This window comes from Octopus bimaculoides, chromosome 3 (genome assembly GCF_046866305.1).
Source record: "Octopus bimaculoides isolate indiv1 chromosome 3, ASM4686630v1, whole genome shotgun sequence".
Taxonomy (NCBI): domain Eukaryota; kingdom Metazoa; phylum Mollusca; class Cephalopoda; order Octopoda; family Octopodidae; genus Octopus; species Octopus bimaculoides.
Window position 1 is genome coordinate 97,914,057 of NC_142930.1, and position 23,533 is coordinate 97,937,589.

The 23,533-nt window shown below is 31.3% G+C and overlaps 1 protein-coding gene across 4 annotated transcripts in view; it reads right to left on the reverse strand.

The window, feature by feature from the left end:
* LOC106868055 (uncharacterized) overlaps positions 1 to 23,533 on the reverse strand; it is a 617,273-nt gene that overhangs the window by 438,253 nt on the left and 155,487 nt on the right. The window contains exon 2 of one of the 4 annotated variants that reach the window (XM_052966218.2): positions 16,062 to 17,521. The exons of the other annotated variants lie outside the window; for them this stretch is intronic. Within the exon in view, the coding sequence (XP_052822178.1) occupies positions 17,517 to 17,521 (5 nt within the window). The 3' untranslated portion in view covers positions 16,062 to 17,516. Of the gene's footprint in view, positions 1 to 16,061; positions 17,522 to 23,533 lie in introns of those variants that run through there. 4 annotated transcript variants of the gene reach the window in all.

Here is a 23,533-nt window from a genome sequence, read left to right on the forward strand (position 1 = left end):
TTTTCTTACAGTAGCACATATTAGTTTTGAGAGGAAGAGAATTTTTTAAAAAAATTATATTTGAAATATTTTGTATTCTTTAGATCATCGCTGTTTCGTTAACAGGACTCGGGAATGCAAAATAATCCAGATATTTCCTGCTACGTGTTTTGTACTTCTACAACGAAGCCTCTACAATGTAGTATCACAAGAAATCTGATGAATAGAGACCGAATATAATTTCATTATCACATAGCGGTAGAAGGCAAGCAGCGTGTTCTACATCGAATTTTACTTGCTTGTTATGTGTACCAAATAAGAGATCGAAGTATTTTATGACAACCACGGTATTAAAAGTATTAAAAATCATGGTACTAGCTACTTTATGTGTCCTGGAAAACTAGCTTTCTGCAGAGAAAGAAATAGTATCGAAATTGTGCATGCAAATTTCAATTCAACATTCCTGTATGTTGTTACAAAGATTTTTCCTTTCCATTAAACAATGCACTAGCCACTACACAGTGTTGGTGCTACTGGCGATTTTGAATGCACTCCTGGCGAAAATTTGAAGCCAAGTTTATTTACATGAGAGAGTTTGAATGCTATTATTAGAAACTTGTGGCTCTCTAAAGAGAGTGCCTCGAGGCAGACGGAAAGTAATTTACTGACAAGAATGCGTAAGTAGGTCTCCCTCGTAAGACAAATTTAATTTAGCAATTGTCAAATCTGAACATCAACAGACCGTCTAATGATCATCAAAACAAGCTTGTACTGCAGATTAGCGATGCACTAGATAACAGGCATATGAAATTATTCTTCTCCACGTGCATGCTCTGTCCACATAAAATATATACAGCAACATGATTATAATGTTATTCAAAATTCAATACCGCCTTCTTCAATGGAATGTCTCATGAGATCACAAAACTACAAGTATATAAACAGGGATTGCAAACTACTATTTTTCTATTATTTCTATAGTACAGTCGTGCAAGTGAAGATTACTGTATTAAACGTGACCAGCCACTAAGATTAATATATGCCCGAGAAACGAGCACGGTGCAGCTCTATTAATTTCAAGATATTCCTACCTCCTCCCCACATTAATCATTGGTTTAATAAAAATTGTATTAAAGCAATGGCTATTGCCATTTCAAATGTATTTCAGTAACTTATTAAAAAAACAGCCAAAAGTTAAAAGCAGCACAGTTGCAGCACAGAATTTTTGTGCTGATGTAATTCAGTGAAGTATTTTAAAGATATTGAATTTGAATACATTCATAGTTATCCGAAAAATTAAATCTTATTTCGACAGTAATATCCTCGATGCCTATAAAACACGCGTTTTCGAATATCGTTAAAAATACATTTATAACATCACCATCTACATATCTCCAGAAAATCTGTATATGGTTAGCCACGTATCAAGAAATCCATTCCACCGAGAAATTCACGCAATGAAATCATAATAGTAGAGTAGTAGATTAATTTCACATTTGAAACTTTTGGTGGGCCAATATTGTTGACCATTTTCAAAACAATCTTTCCTGACGAAATACAATCTCAATAATTTTCTCAGACTTACAGCAATCATTCTTTGTTTTCTTTTTTTTTTTTGTAATGTATTTAGTAAATAGATTTTGATCAGATGACGAAATAAACAAAAAATATTCAAATATGCAAGAGACAAATATATCTGAGACAAAGAAATTTGTCTTTTAGCTACATGATTTTTGGTTACATTTTTCGATAAAACTTATTACTCTATGGAGGGCCATGAGAGATATTTTGCTACACGAATACTGAATATACCAGTCACAGCATTGCTTTGCTAGATTGTAACTTTCTCATGCACTGAAAGTAGCTCATCCTTTTTAGGTAGATATGTTGCAAGGAAGAAAACATGCTTGAAATTAATAATGTGAATTATCATCTAGTTTCCAAAGATAATCACTTCACTGATTATTATTCACGGTGTTCAAAAAAATTATTCCATACGCATCAAAACAGTGACAAGTAATTCTTTGATATATTCTTCCTTTTCTCAGTGGATTTATGTATTTGTTTAAGTTTATTTCATGAAATCTATTTACAAAAGGAGCAGAGATTTTCTATGGATTAAAAAACATAATGTGCATATTGAAAGCTTTTCAGGCACTTATGAAAATATATATAAAGCCTTAATTAAAAATTGATATTTAAAATGCTTTAAAACATTTAGGAAAACAATGAATTAAATAATTCAAGAATAAATAAATCTTAAACCACGGAGTAGTAAATGTTTAATAGCTTTTATTTTAAAAATGTATTTATTTTACAGAAAAAGTAAATAGTGTATATGTATATACAAGTATATAAATATAGCATAACATAATACATAACGTGAAATATATATATATAATTTAGAGCAATATAATTAAATATAGTAACAAAATTTCAATTTAGATTCATGCATAACAAAGTTTTATTTGTGCATGCACTCTTACAAATATAACGTGGTTTGAAATCACGCACATATAATCATTTATACCTGCTAGTGATGTTTATATATGGCTTAGCAGTGTAAGAAAGAATGACTGAAAGAAGTAATAAAAATAAATATGAAACAAAAACTAATTCAGAAAGATTAAATATAAATTTCAAGTCTGTTGGGAATAAGTCTTCACTAAGTATCAACAACATAATTAGTGAACTGAATGTTTTTCATTAGTGATAAGTCAGGCAGTATAATACGAATGCGAAGATGAAATGCAAATATTAACACGTTGGTTTTTAATTGAACATATTTTTCTTTACTTTCAGATACTTCATTGAAGAAAGTGACAACTTGCTTTCAATAAATGCAGAAAATCTTATGAACGAGGATGAATCATATAACTGAAATATTTTCTAAATAGATGACATTAACTTTACAGTTATGTTTAAAAATAAAACTTATACTTTCTCTGACATCTAAAACTACATTTACTCGACCGCAGGCTGCTTAACATATATTTTCCCTTCATACCTTTATTTGCTTACTTCCATTGTGTTGCTAATATGGATACTTTAAATAGCCTCTATTATATCGTAGGAAAGAGATTATAGCAGATAAGTTATATACTATAAAATCCAAGGAAAATTTCATCGGCGGAAAACGGTTTGAAATGATTTAGTTATCAACAATAAAGAACATCTAAAACCATGTGAAAGAAGTTTTGTGATTATTACGTTAATGCGATTTTATCAAACATAGGATATAGTTGTGAAAGCAAGCTATACAATACTGAAAAGCATACAATTTCGTCAATAGGTATATTCTTGATAAATCAGTCTATACATTCCATTGCTGCGTGTGATACGGCATTTTAAAAACGATAGGTCTTTCGAATGAAACGATCGCACATAATGAATGCTGACTCTGTTTAAACAAGGGGGATTTTACAGAAGGCCAACAATATTGCGTGTAATATAATAGATGCTATAGTAAGTAGCGTAGATGAACTTTTAAGAGACCTTATGTATTGTTAGGAAATCGAAAGCCCTAATTTTTCTAATGCGGGTTGGTTTACAGATATATGTTAAAAGATCTTACTTTTAAGAGTTGCTTTCTCAATACCTTCCTTGTCTTGACATAACAGCTTGTTGTTATAATTATTATTATCTTTATTATAGTTGTTGTTCTACTTATGGCTGCAGTTGTTATTTTATTGTAGTAGTTGTTATGATAAATAGTATTTTCGTTTTTCATGAGTTTTACGTTATTTCTTATCGGGCTGTTAACAGTGGCCTAGGGCAAGTGAAGGTACGTGCGTGAGTTGTTGCTTCCATTTACCTGCACAGGGATATCACAAAGTACCTTATCTCCAAGGTGACTTGTGCTTTATATATTTCAGTTTTGCAAATTTTGTTATTTTTCTTACAGATCTCTGTCCCTTCGCACTAGTAATCAAATTTAGTACTTGTTTTTCTCATTTAGTTTATGATTCATACGTCACTTTAACAGAGCTCGTATGAATTTGACCATCGTATTGATGTGTCACAGGAATAGTAGTAGTAGTAGTTTTAGTAGTAGTGTTAGTAGTAGTGTACTATTAGCAGCAGTAGCAGTAGTAGTAGCAGTAGCAGTAGTAGGAGTAATAATAATAAACATCGTCTCATGTTTGTTCTTACTGTTGTTTCTGTTTCTTTTAATGTTTTTGCTTTTATTAATATCACCATCATCATCATTATTATTATTGTTGTTATTATTATTATTATTATTATTATTATTATTATTATTATTATTATTATTATTATTATTATTATTATTATTATTATTAGTAGTAGTAGTAGTAGTAGTAGTAGTAGTAGTAGTAGTAGAAGAAGCAGAAATGGTGTTGGTGGTAGTGTCATTAATATTATATAAATATTGTAAAATAATCTCATAAAATTATCTAAAACCATTCTCATTGGTCTGTTGAATTACAAGATTCATTTACTCAGTGTCAAGAAATAATCTTGGAATCTTTTCAAAGGATCCCAAGATTATTTATTCCTTAATGCTCTCGTTCTTTCTTTAATATGATAATACTCAAAACAATATCCAATATGTAAATTTATTACATTTTAGGGAACGGTCTCATAATTTGCGCTATAAAACGAGGGAAAAACTAAATTAGCCCAGTGAATTTCTCCAATAAATTTATATTTCATGAGATTTAAAATAAACGCAAAACAGGCGTACTCATTAACTGTTCACCATGAAAGTTTCAGATGTTTGAATTATTTACTTTTTGCAGAACTATATACAAAAAGACACCTTTAAATTACATTTTACATATTCCTGTGGATGGAAACGGCAGAATAAAAGTGTGTTTACTTGTAAACGGCGTATGAATTAACGTATCACTAGCTTATAGGTCAGTTAAACATTTTAATTCATTGGCAGCCAAAACTAAAAGAAGTATATCATCTCTTATGTTAAAGTACTATAATAAGATTTTTGTTGATATATTTTAAAGCATTCTATGTAGAAGCAATTCTAAATAATTGGGACGAACATTAAACTTCTTTCGATTCCTGAACGATGTAATAAATCGTTGATTCTTGAACAGCGCATATAAAAATACCCAATTTGTCTGACTCATTGAATAGAAATATATTATTCAAGAAGGAATTTCACTAAAACGCCGTCTGTTAGTTCGACCCGACACTCTCACATTTTTTTTCGATTGCCGAGCAGTATGATTAGGTTCAAAGACAAACATTCATATATATAATATTGATACTCTCTTAGAATGGTGAACTTTGCCAAAGCATGAACGTATCCTGACACGAAGGTTAATATCATAGCTCGTCCTTTTTCTCCACAATCTTGTGTGTAGCGTTCGCTCGCACTGTTAATAGCTAGATAGATTCAGTATTCGGATACATTGGAAATAACATGCAAATATTCAATAAAACCGAAATCATATAGAAATCTTTAAAATTACTAGACTTCCGCATTAGATGTTATATTTTTTCTGCGAGAAAACGCAAATATAAAACTCTTATTTAATGATCTAAATGAAACTTACGAGCTTACAACTTACACTATCTATTTGCATCCTTTTCCATATGTTGGATGCATTCCGAACATTACGAAGTATAATGTCAAGTAAATTATGATATTCAATTGAATTTCAACCATTTCACGGGAATCTTTGTCACAACATATCTCTATTTTACTCTTTGCAACGTAATCCTTTTTCTAGTAACTGTTGTATGGAAATTACCGAAGAAATACTATTTTAAAACATTCAAAGTATGGTTGTTAGATTTACATGTTAAGCAGATTCAAAGTTTATTACCGTTTCCTGCAATTTTATATATGTTCAAATTCTAGTTTTTTCCTGTTTTGTAACTTCAGGTTAATTGCTTTGGAATCCGCAAGGCTACAGCAGATATCAACATATATAAGAATTCGTTAATCTTTACCCATTAATTTTTCTAAGGTTAATATCATTTCATACAGATGTCATTTGTAATATAATTCAAAATAAAGGGAAAAGAAAATACATAATATCTCAAGTAATCCATGTTTTGATAGACGTTGATACAATAAATTTAGAAATTGCATTTTTAATATGCTCCTTGAGAGATATTGGATATTGGACGTCAAATGATCATTTTATACGGACATTTTGTATGACCCTATCATACAAGCTAATCATCATACTGTATGAACATCTATAATATCGCAGCAATTCATTCAATATACCATATGGGAAAGTTTATAATCCATATAAATATACTGTAAGGTACATGTCACCAGAATGCGTGAAGTTTCACGTGAATATATCACGTAATCATCTGTACAGCTGATAATGCCCATCTAATTATAGCAAGCTGCTTTGAACTTTCCATACTCTATACATTGAAAGCAAAAATTGACTCAAACTGAATTAGATTTTAATTTAGAGCTAACAACAAATATTGTTGAAGTTAATAATTAAGTGTACTTATATTAAACTCAAATACAGTTATGTAGATATTATATAAAACAAAATATCAGACTATTAATATTCTATTTACGTTATTTCATTGAAGAAGTTAGAATAAAATGCTTTCAAATTAATTTTGAAACAAATAGAAAGCATCACTTTAACACAAAAGCCCACTTATATTGTCTTTAATTTTTAGTGAATTGCATTACCCTGTAAGTTACTCATCTCGCTTTTGATATCAGCAAATGTAAATGAAAATGCTGGCGCGAGCCGAAAGTATTTATCACCGAGCAATGTACATTTTCAGCAGACAGATTTTGAACCTTATGAATTAGATTGGTATACACCATCATATAATGTTTCTAAAATGTCACTACAGGTGTATGAGCTGTTTTATTTTGGCGAAGTAGCAAACAATAATGATCCTGAAATAACTAGAATTTTGTACTGAGTAATTACACCTGAGAGCATACTGTTAAACTGAGTATAGCGGGCAAGCAGATCTTGTCAGTTATAATTTACTTGATCAAGATTATTTTGGCAGATATGGCCAGGAATTAGGAATGTTTATTTTAATCTGGCTTTTAAAACACTGTATCATGTTTCATAAAACAAACAAATAATTAAATTTCAAAATGTCAACAACTACTACATTTCTTAAGATTCATCACATTACTTTCGGATATTTTAAGGAATAGAATAGAATGGGATTTACACTTAATATAAGATTAGCGAATTTGACAAAATACACACAAATAAAGTATGACTACCAATAAAAATACTGGAAAAATAAATTATGAACATTTATGATGTATTCACAAACTTGTTTGAGACTAGCATAAGAAGAATGAACCATATATTATAAAAATACATTGTTGGAAATATTTTACTGAGAATATGAATACACAAAATAAATAATTTAGCGCAATTATTAAAGAACATATAGATTGGACTTTTTTTCTGTTTGGCATCATATAAATATGTTTAACTCCCATTATATCAATAAGAACGTGTGAGTTCTAAAGCTGTACAAGAAATTATAGCTCTGTAACACTGGCTTACTTGAAAACCAGTCAGCTTCAATTTTCAATTGACCCATTTGTATTAAGTAAAGAAAAACACATAGCTACGGGATTAGAAATAATAGATTGCTATCCATGGAGATTTTGGATATCCTTGATATGTTTTGAGCCAACATTTGATTGACTTTGGCGCCCATATATAATATGTAAAAATATGTTTATAACACGACAATATGATAAGCTATTATATTTTCCTTATATGGAGCTATCTTCTAAATACTCTTTGTTATGAATAAGTAATTTATGAAAAAAATATTCGGATATTCTATTAATATCAACTGTTTGTAATGTTTCTCGCCGTACGTCATGACTGTACCCACACGGTACCATCAGGAGTAAGACCTACGTTTAAATAGTGGTAACAATTTATATTTAGATAACATTTGCAAATCATCTCTTCAATTATTTAATTTATAAAATAATGGGAAACAAAGAAGTAATTTTCAGAACTCAAATAGATTATTTTTTATTGTCAGAATGCTGCATACGACAAGACATGGCTTAATATTGGAAAATCTCGGGATGACAAATGCCCATGAAATCATGAAATAAATATAAAATTACCATATACTGAAAATATGTGAAAAGTAATTTGAGCCTTCAAATAATAATGAACCAATCTCGTTAAAAAACAAATGGTAATATTAGTGGAATGAATTGAGTTTCACGCTGCCATTTATTGAGATGTATTAGAATGTTTCGAAAAAGAATATAAAGCAATGCAACGAAGTAACAATATATCAACATTTAATATTACTTTGACTCTTCAATGATGTAATCAAATATTTTTTATTACGCTTTGACAAATTATTTCGTTTCGCTAAATTTCAACAATCGTAAAGAATGCATGTTTAACTGGTCGGATTTTGAGAAGAAATTTCAAAATGTAATTAAAGATTTAAAATGATATGAATATGAGTATTTAACATTCATATTCTATTTGCCTTAAAATAAGAATATCAACTAAACCTACAGCGTGTCGGACTGATTATGGTAGGAAGGTAAGAATAATTTCTCTCGGGCAAACAATTTCTGGTGAGTGGGACAGTTCTGAAATCTTTATGCACAATGTGGTCAGGAAATAGTGAAATAGCAGTTTTAAAGGCAAAGCTATACAAATCAAAATGTCACAATCAATTGCGAATCACGACTAATGACATTTGGAAGACAATCAAATCAAAACATATGCTTATAAGTTACTTAAATGTAAATATATAAATCTGTTTTTAAGAATATATAGAATGTTAATATCGATAATAGCATTTTTCACATTGATACTATTCATTGAATAAACAGTACTAAATGGTTCGATGTAGTGTCAAAGACGATCTACATAGCATTCAGATAGACGGGTAGTATTATCGCATAAGAATATATATTCTTTGAGAGAAGCTTGATACGGAATATCAATGAGATTTTCTTATATTTTGAGATTATTCTCATAAGGATATAGTAATATCAAATTTGGAACGGAAAAGGAAAAAAAAGCGAAACATTTAATTGTCTGTATTGCTTCTTGTAGTATCAAATATCTGGGGAATTAATGATAACAGAGGAATATATATTATTCTATAAATTATGATGTCCATATCAAAGACTGTTAGATATTGTATATCTATTAAAATATATAAAATAGGGCATCAATTTGCGCACCTGTAAAATATAATACAAATAGCAATTCTAAATACATGAACCTGTCTTTAAACATTTTAGGTCAATAAGACATGATATATGAGATATTTTTATAGGTTTAACATTTAGTGAAATCAATCATTTTCGAGGTTGAATGGATAGAGTAGCTGATTCATCCGAGATGTGCTGACTGACGCATTGGTTGGGATAACTCATGCAAACCGAATATAAAATTTGGCTAAAAAAGAAATTTCCTGTAAAAGTATAACAAAATCCATAGAAATTTTTAAAATCCTCCAATCCCCAACATCCTTTCCACTTCCCTTCCTTATATCTTCTCTTTGTTTATATATGCAGAAATGTATATACATAAGTACGTACATGTAGATATGTTTATGTGTGTTTGTACGCGCGCGCGCGCGCGTAATGTGTGTGAATGCAAGTAAAAATATTTGTATATACATATATACATAAATATAGTAAAAGACAGATAGATAGACTACTAGACATGAAACATATGGACGTATGTGTATGCATATACATGTATATATAGTAATATATTAGGCTATAGTTGAAAATATTAGTCCAGTGTGCCGCCCTAGTGGGCCGGAACTGGAAACCACGCACCTACGAGATACACAGATACACTCACACATATGCTCTCACACAGTACAAACATGCTCACACATACATGCAGGCACACACACGCCCACAAGCATATTCACACATACACAAACACGCACACACACACAAACACACACAAAAACACACGCACACGCGCACGCGCACGCACGCACACGCATACACGAACTGTGTAAGCTGTTTTGTTTACAAACAATGAAACTGTATTTAAATAAAACAGAGTCAATGTCTCATAAAAATGTGAATCCTCTTAAACTATGAGTGAATTTCACACCGTCGAGTATTAAAATCATTAACGCAGCGTTGCAGTTACAATTAAATGTACTCGCGTCCATGGATCTATCATTCTTAATATATTCATTTAAACTTGAAATATAACTAGATAATGAGGTGTTTAAATGTCATTCTGAGCATCTGCATGTACGCAAATTACAAGATTTGTTTTAAATGGATATTTAATAAACCACATAACGTTTTACAAAATTCATATCTAGGCAATAACATATAATAACGCTTATTTGAAGATAAGCAACAAAAATTCAATAGGTTATAGCAGTACGTACGTTTGGTACAAGCTGGAGCTTGTACGAAACGTATGTACTGCTATAACCTATTGAATTTTTGTTGCATACCTTCAAATTTTATTCACCAAATCTCTTGATTTTGTTTTTGGTTTTTACCCTACCAAATTCTGGTGCCTCAAACATTTTAAGTACCACATTTAATCTTTTGATTAAATCTATATTATTATTATAATAACGCTTATGTAGTTAAATGTAGAAGATAGGTTTATCGCATGTGTACCAACCTCTGCTTCATTGAAACCAATTACAGTCCCTTAACATTTGGAATCACAGGAGTAAATTAAATTGTAAGTGGATTATTTTCACCCCTTCAACTACTGTTTCTTTAGTAGGGGTGACAGTAAATAAAACGTTGGTTATTTTCTTTTTAATGGATTTAGACAGGAACCTGAATTTTGTCCATTGCTATGGCAGGCAAAATTTCAGCGGAAGGTTTAGAGAAAATCAGCTGGATAACAGAATGCTTCTAATCTATTTGTGACGAATAAGCTAGTACTGTTGAATGTGGGTGCCTCACAATTGAAATTCACAGTAAAGATTTTAAAGACAGTCGTAGTGAAATCTTCATTATACAAGATACAATTCACTACTCAGAAAGGTGGACACAGTATGATGTCAACAAAAAGTTAACCACCGAGTTCTGCTGCCATTCATTACTATAATATATTCTACGATTAACATAAGAGACTCCATTATTCAGCCCCAAATCTATCGACAACATCATAATAGATATACCGTTTTTCTGCTAAAATAAACTTATATTTGTACACAAACACGCACACACACACACACACACACACACACACACACACACACACACACACACACACACATGCATGTTTGTATGTGTATGTGGGTGCGTATGTGCATGTGTGTGTATGTGTGTGTATGTATATATGTATATACAGTATGTATAAATCTATCTCTTTCTCTCTCTCTATCTATCTATCTATCTATCTATCTATCTATCTATCTATCTATCTATCTATCTATATGTATGTATATGTAATGAGGACATAGAATGGAGATGCATTACCGACTTTGTATTTACCTTCCATGTGTTTCAAATTAGCTGGGACAATAGAATCGCTGTATATTGCAGTAATCGTATTTAATCGATTCTTCATTTGCTCCATTAAATTGTCAGTATATTTACATATATCTTCAAAGCGAAAATATAGGAAAATATATCACTCTGCATACATGACAGAAAAATGCAGACAAGAATATACCTACAACCTGAATTAACGAACGCACTCACACACGCTCACGCGCGCGCATATATTTTATGCGTATATATACATTTGTCAACATAAGCATCTATATATATTCTTGTCTGCATCTTTGCTTGTTTCCAGTGAGGTCTCACATTTGTTGTGTGATGCTTGGCTAGAAAATATGAATTATATGTATATGTATGTATGCACGTTTATGTATATATATATATATATATATATATATATATATATATATATATATATATATATATATATATATATATATATATATATATATATATATATATATATATATATATTACATACTCTTCTTACTAGCATAGCAAGTATGTATTTTTATACACTAGATTTTTATGTATATATATATATATATACACGCATATCTATATTTCTTTACCTTTCTATCTGTCTATCTCTTTATCGATCTATCTATCTATCTTTATAAACATGTGCTTGTGTGTGTGTGTGTGTGAAATAGAAGGGGCATAAATGAAGACGGCCACCTACAAGTAAAGAAGCTAAACAGAATAGAAGACAGAGGAGAAGATTATTGAAGAAAATAGAAATAGCGAGTTGGATAAAAATATATTTGTGTATAAGTGTATGTGTAAATGTATAAATAGGAATACCTATAATTGTGTGTGTATATATAAATGTATATATATATATATATGCATAAACACATACATGTACACACACACACGCCCAGACACACACGCACACACACACACACGCACGCACACACACACACACACACACACACACGCACACACACACACACACACACACACACACACACACACACACACACACACACACACACACACACATAATATATATTCCCTCGGAAGCATGAAACAGAAATAACATCTATTTATCTCTTTAACTATCTGATTCGTGCAAATTCTTGCAATAGCAAAGAAAAGAATAATAATAATAAAAAGAAAAATATCTTCCTCCATGTCTCTGAAATTAAATCTATATTAAATGGACGAGAATATCGAGAAAAAGCTGACTCGAAACATCCATAGGGCAACATTGATATTATTTTGAATTGGCCTCAGTCTCATTTTATGTCTAACTTTTGCAAGTTAATATTAGCAGCAAATTTTGTCACAAGACCGGTAATTACTTGAGAGGGGGTAAGTCAATTACACCCAACCCAGTGCTCACCCAATACTTATTTTTTAAACCCCGAAAGGATGAAAGGCAAGATCGACTTGGGCACTATTTGGACTCAGATCGTAATGTCGAAATATATCGTTACCGGCGCGGTAATGATTCCGCCAAGTGATATGATTCTGAAAATTCTTCAACAATACAAGTTTTATTACGTTAAAAGAACTATACAGAACCAAACTATAAATTTTTCATTTCGAATGATAATAATAATAATAATAATAATAATAATAATAATAATAATAATAATAATAATAAGACAGTGGCTCTCATGACTCCTGATATTCATTGATTAGAAATGTTAAGAAGTGTATGTTTTGTCTCGGTTTAAATGATGGACTACAACAAATATTCTGCTCAATATCACAGATTTCCTTGTCAGTTACCTGACCTTCACTAGTTGAACAAGTCCCTTAGTGGCTGATGACATGTGCATCTCTGATCACAAACAGGAGTATTGAGGGAGTATCATAGCCATGTGTTGAGAGGAATACCTTGGGGTTTGAAACATTGGTGTTTCATTCCTCATCCTTAAACAAACCTTATTCAGGATCCTTTTGAGCGAGATAGGTTACTCAATCTGCAAAAAACTCTCACTGAGTAAAGTCATGCGTTATTTTATCTTGATATAAGGTTACCATGTCTCACACATATGGTTGTGATGCATGTGCCTATAATAATAATAATGATAATACTACTACTAATAATAATGATGATGATAATAATAATAATAATAATAATAATAATAATAATAATAATAATAATAATAATAATAATAATAATAATAATAATAATAATAATAATAAAAATGCTTTCTAATTGATGTATCAATGCCAACAGATGACAACGTTTCTCTAAAAGAAATGGAAAAACTTTCAAAATACAAAGACCTGGAAATAGAGATAACTCGAATGTGGAGTCTAAAAACAGAAACAATTCCTATCATAGTAGGTGCCTTAGGTATAATAAAAAAATATTCAGACAAATACATAACAAAAACACCAGGACTTACAAATATATATAACATACAGAAAATTGCACTACTGGGCACTGCACACGTCCTACGCAAAACACTTTCAATACAGTAACCATAAGAGCACCACAGCAAACCACAGCACATACCCAAGGCGCACAGAGCTGCGCTCGGTAGTGAAGTGAAAGCACGTTATAAAAATAAAACTACTGAACAATAATAATAATAATGATATATGCCCTGATGTAGTACCAGGCAATGACTCTCATGGCTTCTGATCTTAATTGATTTGAAGTGTTACCATGTACATTGTTTTGTCTTGGTATAAAAGATGGGCTACAGCAGATATTCTGCTTAATACCGCATATTTGCTTGTCAGTTGTTTGACCTTAACCAGTTGAGCATGTCCCTTGGTGGCTGACGATATGTGCATCTCTGATCACGAGCAAAAGTAGTGGGGGAGCATTATAGCCATGTGTTGAGAGGAATTCTTTGGGATTTGAATAATTTACCTTTGGAAACATGGGTGTTTTGCTCAATATCCTTAAACAAATCTTATTCAGGGACCTTTTGAGCGGGATGGGCTACTCGACTTGAAGAAAATTCTAACTAGGCCCCACCTGCGAGGTCATGTGCTGTTTATCTTGATGTGAGATCACCATGTCGCGTACATATGGTTGTGATGCATATGCCTGGTGTACCCTTATCAGACGGGTAGTCATGATGGTTATATTGGGCTTCGTTTATTTGTTTATTTTACCCCAGTGTCATTTTGATGGCATGCACTACTCTCTCACTCACTCAATAATAATAATAATAATAATAATAATAATAATAATAATAATAATAATAATAATAATAATAATAATAATAATAATAATAATAATAATAATAATTATAATTATAATAATAATAAGCACTAAAAGAATAGCTAGCGTGTCGGACAAATGTTTAACAGCATTTCTTCTGACTCCTTACGTTCTGATTTCAGAAACTGCTAAGATCAGCATTGTCCTTCATCATTCCGGGCTTCATAAAATATGTATCAGTTGGTATTACTGGCATAGATGTAATCGACTTTCTCCCCGCCTGAAAACTGTTGTACTTGTGCCAAGATTTGAGACCATTATTATGAATACTATAGAAATATTTGTAATTTTGGTTTCTTCTGACAAAGTATAAAGAGTGTACATTTTAGTTGGGATAATAAATAACGTCTTATGAACTGCTTACATTTTGCAATCCATTTTATTTGTGAATTGTGCTAATTATGAATGTCGCCAATTACAAATCGAAGCCATGTGGCGGATTTGATTTTATGACGTTATAATGTATTTTCTAGAGCTATGTACACACCCATATATACACACATACGTATATGTAAATATATATGTACATGCATACATACATATACATATATGTATATATATATATATATATATATATATATATATATATATATATATATATATATATGTGTGTGTGTGTGTATGTATATATATATATGTACATATATATATACATATATACATATATATACATATATATTAATATGTATATATATATATGTATCTCTGTATATATATATATATGTGTGTGACTACATAAATGCGTGTATATATATATATATATATATATATATATATATATATATATATATATATATATATATATATACAGGGAATAATGTCAGGGAATAATGCAAATATAAATTGCTTTACATTCTGACTCATAATCGTGTATGTATATAATGTGTTAGGTGTTCTGTGAAATTGTATGCTATGTGAATATTAATAAACTTTGTTACTGCAGATATGAGATGGATTAATAGCATATCCGTTACACTAATATGAAAACATAACTGAATTTTCATTATGTTTGTAATCTTTATGAAATTAATGAACTTCCTTTCACTACGCCGAATGTTATTGAAATAATTTGTTAAAAACATTCCAGTGGCCATTACTTTTGTACTTATATACAGTATAAAGGAGGACTGGTTCATTGAAAATTAAATAGTTTTCTGCTGATACAGCTTAACTCTGAGAATGGAGATTATACTAACCAACATTTCCACGGTAGGACAGCCTAGCGCTGTAGGTATGTTTTCCCGTTTAGGCATTGCTAAAGAAATAAATTAACTGTGATGAGTAAATCAACATATCAGATTGCAATTTTTCTTTGAAATTGCACTAGTTCACCTGTACTGTTAATAATCTTTAGAGAGGCATAATATGCAAAGTTTATATATATATATAACCTAAACTTAAGACTCTATACTTTGTCAAAAGAAATCAGTTATTCTCTACAATTGCTAAACAATTTATTGCAAATGTATTGTCTTTTTTACAAAAAGACATCTTATGATATATATATATTTGTTATAATATTTATGACCATTGATTTAATCACAATCAATTTGTGTATTTATGGAAGAAGAAACCTCGATGTATAAGGTCTATGTCTACTAAAGGCTGTTTGAGATTGTTTAAGTTTTACAAAAATATGAATTATATGATGAACCAAGAAACGTTATAAAGGAATTGAAAAAAAGGGCTGATCTTAATGCGAACTGACTCGTTGATAACAAAATGTGAATGACAGATCTTTGTGCGCTGCACTTGAAATGATTATAATAACAGGTTTATATTGCGATAATTTATATTTCAACAATTAGCTTAGAAACGGCATTCAGTCAGCAGATAAAGCGTTAAGGTTATAAATTTTCCAAACACCAAAAGACAGCATTACAATTAAGTATTTAACAGTTAAAAAAAAAGCATATCTGGATTTTTCTTTTTCTGTCTGAAAAAGTATCAAAATTTTTGACAAGAAACATTTTGTGAATTTACCTGAATCATGAAAATAATGTTAGCGTGAAAGATTTTTGAGGCAATGATTGGAATATTATTAAAGCCAAACATGTCTTGGATTTTTACACAACATACGCATCCAGACCCACAGCCAAACACATGCACACACAAAAATATATGTATATAAGACTGCATATATACATTTTATGTATCTGAACAGGTAAAAAAATGCGTACATGCAAACTAACATAAATGTTGTTCAGCATGTCTATTTAGCATCCCCCGTATTCCTCTCTACCTCATCTAAAAAAAAAAAAAAGCAATACGATGTAGAAAGGAACAATACACTTTTTATCAGGTCAAATCATTTGAAGGTTACCTTCCTAAAAATGATTCTTTCATTTTACCAATAATTTCACTTTTAACTATTACTTGATGCTACTCACTAAACGTGACGCATCAAAGCAATGTCTGGTAAGTTTAAAAAGGCGGTGGATGAAACTTTTCAGCAGACTCTTTATCGTGCGAAGACAATGGTAAATATGTTACCCCCTTCCAGCCATAAATGCGTGACTCTCTTTAGTGAATATTGGTGAAAAATAAATGTCTCTGTTTCACTTTACGAGTTATCAGTTAAATCACAGTAAATATAAAAGAAATTTCGCACATATACAAATACACCTCAGAAAAAGCCTGGTTCAGTTTGATCCTCACTTGTAGCCACAAAGACCTTAGACAAAAGAATATTACTTATCCTGGCAAACTTTGAACTCATTGCCAATGATGTAGTATCAAGCTGTGATGTGTTGATCATCAGCAAACTGTTCTTCATATTTTCCATTGGATGTGAATGCACGGACGGTGACTGGCATCAGGACAGCAATGGTAGCAGCCCAAGCCGGAAGCGAAGCTCTTGAATCAACGGGTGATCATCGGGCATCTCTCTCTTTACACTGCAATCAAGTCACATGATCGTCAGTATCAAATTACAAATTAGTGTAAAAGTGACTTTTAAATAGGAAAACGTTATATAATTTTATGAATCAAAATTGTATATTAATAGATGCTTAAATTATGTTGCTTATATATTGTTTATACCTTCCACATATAACACTGTCATATACTACAAATATATTTGTAATTTTAAAATATAAGATTAAACATGGTTGATTTTAACTTCATATAGTTTTATAATCTATCTATTTCATAACAAATCTGGAGTAAGAGACTGAATTTAAATATTGACCGTTATGAAAATTAATATTGTACAAAATGCTTGTATAAAAGGCATATTTAATAGTTATTACTACGTACAGCAGAATTTAGCCTTAGAATCATTCTCTTTATGATTGCCAAAGGAGACTGGAGAAATTTCGAAAACGAAATGAAGTCTGTGACGTAAAATCGCTAATGGTATATGCAGTTTGACATTACAGAAAATTGTTGCATCTCATTATTCGCATTTCGGGACACAAAATATAAATTAAATACATAAAAATTGCCTACGCTTGTCTTCCTGATAAGGCCCTCTTCTGCGATATTGATTCTAAATATCTTTCAATGTAAATCACTTTTATTTCCATTCATGAGTCTTTACGATGAAGTAGACCACTATTTATCTACATTCAGTTTCTGTAGAAGTTATGTATATGAGATACAACTGTTTCCCTTGTTGACACGCCATCTATTGGCATATTTTCTAGAAACATTGTCAGGTTATATTTTATATAATTCTCTATGCAACATTTTATGAAATTACATTGTTATATTTTATAAAACGAAACTCTCCTTGATATGCGAAATAGAGAAACTGTGTAAATGTCAACATACATTGTAATACCCTTTATAAGAAAGGCCGTGTCTAAAGAATCAAATGTGGTTATTCACAATGACAGCCGGCGTAAATGTCAACTAGTAATACACAAATCAAACAGGATTCATTTCAGAATAGTTTTTAACATTTATGTCCCCGTTAGCAGTTTAGAATACTCCATTTTAAAAATGAAATACATGAATAAACAAGACGTTAACGAACGTCTTATCTCAAATCGACCACAGATATTTTTCAGTATTTCGCGACGTAAATTTAAATCTAATTTTCTTGGATATGTAGGAAAAAGTGCAATTATTTAAATATAGACATGGAGAAGACTAACGAGCTTATATATCATTTAACAAAAATCCATGTGATTTATACTGTATTTATATTATTACTTCGTAGGACTTTTGATGGCTGATTGATCAGCTCTCATACTATCACTAGTAGAGTGCTGCTGCCTTGGTTAACATGCTCTCAATAGTTCATTCCTCATAGGTGTAGGTAGTTATTAAACTACTTATTGTTAAACTTGGAAACATTTAGTTAGCTTACAAAGTTAGATATAATAGAAGATGACAGAATGCTACAAACACGAACCAAATATGATGGCAACAGGCGCCATAACATGATAATGAGCATGACATGATGCCCAAGTGCATGACAAAATCGTTACAAAAACACGTCTTACTCTGAATTCTATCATCCCTGTTCCAGAAAAGATTCAATAAACAAGTAAAATAAGGTATAATCTTTTTCGGATGCATATATTAAAACGAAGAGTTGCACCAAGTCATGATGATTGAAACATAACAAATAATGAAGGTTAAATATACAAATATAATGTTAATCAGAATATTGTTGAACAAATTCAAACATTGATTCACAAGATGCATGCAACTGCATGAGAAAATTATTAATTTCACGTATGTAATAAAGATCGAATCCAATCAGGTACCACATGCATATCCCGAAAAGAAGACTTGATATGGAACAACAATAAAAGAGATCAGATATAATTGTAGATCTGAATATCACAGCATTGTCACACCAAAACAATGTTGTTATTAAACAAGAAAATACTGAAGTTTTTTTAGCAACAAAACCTGTAAGACAGTATTGATTCTAATATGACATTATTTCGTTGAGCGATATAACTTTCCATTTTACTTGCTAGTTAGGAGTTCCTTTAGATGAAAGCAGCAGTTTATGTCTCACTTATATACCAAACACGTTAGAAATTTTTACCTTAGCACCGCATATCAACGAAGCCCATTATAGCACTAGCCAGCGAGCGCAAATGGAGTATATCTTCAAGGAATTCATTTGCAGTTTCAATCTTTACTTTGTGAATAATGTGCATAGGCATACATATACATGCGTTCACATAGGCATACAAGCAAATGATAAGAGTCAAACATGAATACACTCTCTCACACACACATGTTAGTCAATGAGATTCCAACATTACACGTTTTTTTATTTGTGTCTTATAATTTTACAACATTACGTATTATGAGAATACAAATTATCAACTGTGAAGCTCAACTATAAATTTTGAAACGCAACTGTCACTTAATTAATACAGCTAAATTAATACTGTAGATTGTCATTTAATACTTTAGATTGCGGAAATATAATATTCAATATTATAAAATTATAAAACATAAAAAAGTGAAACTCAAACAATACTGCAATCACATTGACTAATATATTTACCTGTACATAACCGTAAAAACTCTGATAAATAAATAAATAAATAAATAAATAAATATATATATATATATATATATATATGTGTGTGTGTGTGTGTGTGTGTGTGTGTGTGTGTGTGTGTGTGTGTGTGTGTGTGTGTGTATGTGTGTGTGTGTGTGTGTGTGTGTGTGTGTGTGTGTGTGTGCGTGTGTACATATATCTTTTATCATTTACTTGTGTCAGTTAATGGAATCTGGCTATGCCAAGACACCGTCGAATGGACTGAAACCATTTCTTATTTTCTGATACTTATTCTATCAGTTTATTTTACCGAACCGGGACGTAGACAACCCAACACTAGTTGTCAAGGGAATGTAGAAGACAAACATACCTCTCTCTCTCATACGCACACATACACACACACATACAACGGCCTTGCACACAACTTCCATCTCCCAAATTCACAAGGTTCTGGTCGTCTCGGTGTTATAGTAGAAGGCACGTGGCCAAGATGCTGCGCAGTCAGACTGACCCTGAAATCGCGTGATAGCAAAGTATGCTTCTTAACTATACAGCCATTGTGGTTCTTTTGCATATATATGGGAGGATTGGCTGATGTAATAGGCATATCGGAGTCTTCACTACCCGAATTATGCTACGAGATAAAAAAACAAAAAGGCATTACTATCGTTTCCCCTCCATCTGTACTATTAGAATAACATCAATAGACAATCGCTCCTGCAAAACTGCAATGCGAATAATTTTAAGCCATTATATGATAAGACTATTTCATAAATGTTATTGATACTTAAATTGTACTTAATTGTTAAGGAAAGAAAGTGACATGACATCTATCAACCGCACCGCTTTGCTTTCTCGTTAGCAGTAGTCACCAGCAGCCGAGAGACTGTGTGCATCATGAAATCCCAAATGACCAATGACAACGAGTCTCACACATAATTCAATGAGAATCAGCTATATTTATGACAGTTTAATATAAAGTGCCCAAACGATCTTGATTTTGCATAAATGAAAATATAAGCAAAGGATATATAAATCAAAACTATAAACATATATGTTTAAAGCACATGAGTTAACGTGCACTCTTTTTCGATAATATACATATTTCTTCCTTTCTTTCTCTCTCTATGTCTATCTCTCTCTCTTTCTCTCTCTCCTTACGCACACACATACATACACGCATACTTGCATATATGTACATAGAAAGCCATATATGTTGATAACTATCTATACCCGCGTACATTTTATTTGGAGTAAGGTTAACAAAGGTAAATTGTATACATTTCATAAATTTACTATTCTTAAAAATAGCCTTATGAAAATATACCTGCTATGGATATATATATATATATATATATATATATATATGTGTGTGTGTGTGTGTGTGTGTGTATGAGTGTGTATGTATACATGTATGTATATTGTACAAATTAGATAATTCTATTGAAGAGTGTATGCGTGTTTGAACTAAAAAAGCATAAAAGAAAATACTTTCAGAAAATAGATGCAACTAGCAACAAGAGGTTGGCGTTCTCGAACTAGTAGAGTCACAGTCAGATTCATAGCAGTCAGAAACAAGCATCCGCTACTGATCAGTTATGAGAGCGCATGAGGATATGTATGTTTGTATGTATGTATGTATGTATGTATGTATGTATGTATGTATGTGTTTATGTATGTATGTATATGTATATACAAACACACACATGTATACCAACATTCAGACACTCAGACATACAAACATGTGTGTGTGTGTGTGTGTGTGTGTATGTGTGTGTGTGTGTGTGCGTGTGTGTGTGCATGCATGTATGTATGTGTGTGTATGCATGTATGCGCGTGCATGTATTTGTGTGAGTGGAGAAGTGCGTGTATATTTGCACATGTTTGTGCGCCTGCATAGGTACTCCGAATTAAACGAAACACCTTATACACACTGTGCTTCAGGTAATCTTCCACGCATAGCTTAGAATCTAGGCCATTCACATTGCTATGGTAACGTATAAATTTTATGGATTAATTTGATCAGTTATACACACACCCACTCATTGTGGCATAAAAATTATTCTATCAAATCACTGCGTGTTAATATTAACAATGATGTATTTCTACTTCATTTTCCTTCTTTAATATATTATCTTAATAAATTTTTTTAATGATGTTAGTTATAAATTTCAAAATGAAATTTCAAGTATTCAGTCTCACGCCAAATTACATTATTTTTTTATACTATGTGGCTATGTGATATGTCATGTATGTTTTGAGGTTGGTCACATTGTTACCCGCATCTCTTTGTAGCGACATATACATGGACCTTTGTCTTACTACTCATCAATCACTATCTATTTTTTGCCTTTGATTTTACTAACTCTGTCTCAACACGTACAAATACACATATTCGGTATGCATGCATCCAACGCGTGAACGTCAGACGTATGCACATCCAACATGTATTCCACTAAATACTAAATACATAATATCTTATATATGAGAAGGGAGTGAAAGAAATATGAAGAGAAAAGTTCGACTAAGAGTATATAGTTCTATATTTAAGAGATGAGGAATTATTTACATTATTTACATTATATGAGCGAAAACACCAAAGCTTCGTTAGGCTCCGGCAGGCGGGGTGGCGACCCCTGTTGTACTCTTTCGTCCCCAACTTTCTCTCACTCTTTCTTCCTGTTTCTTGAGTAACGCTGCGATGGACTGGCGTCCCGTCCAGCTCGGGGGAACACGTACGCCATAGAAACCGGGAAACCAGGCCCATGAGTCTGGCTAGGCTTTAAAAGGGCGAGAAAAAAAATTACATTATTTATATTTCGCGGATATTTGTCCTCATCTTGTTTGTTAACACAACATCTCGGCTGATATATCCTCCACCCTTCATCAGCTACTAAACCCAAGATTCCGAGTTCGATTCTAGGAAGTGACCTTAATAATAATAATAATAATAATAATAATAATAATAATAATAATAATAATAATAATAATAATGATAGTAAATAATAATAATAATAATAATAATAATAATAATAATAATAATAATACCAACATAAAAAAAAACTTTAGGAATGAGAACCTAGGTTGAAAAATTTCCACAAGACACCTGATGAAGGGTGGAGGGTATAACAGCCGAAACGTTGTGTTACCAATAAACAAGATGTGGACAAATATCGTCAAATATAAATAATGTAAACAATGTAAATAATGTAAGGGTATATATTTCTATATTTTTAAAGACACCCACATCAGCTGCATTTATTCCTATGCTCACACACACACACACACACACAAACACGCACACATATATGCTTACATACATGCATGCATACATATATATATATATATACATATATATACACACACTCATGTAATACACATACATACACACACGTAAATATATACAAAAAATTTCAATCTCATAGAGAAGGAC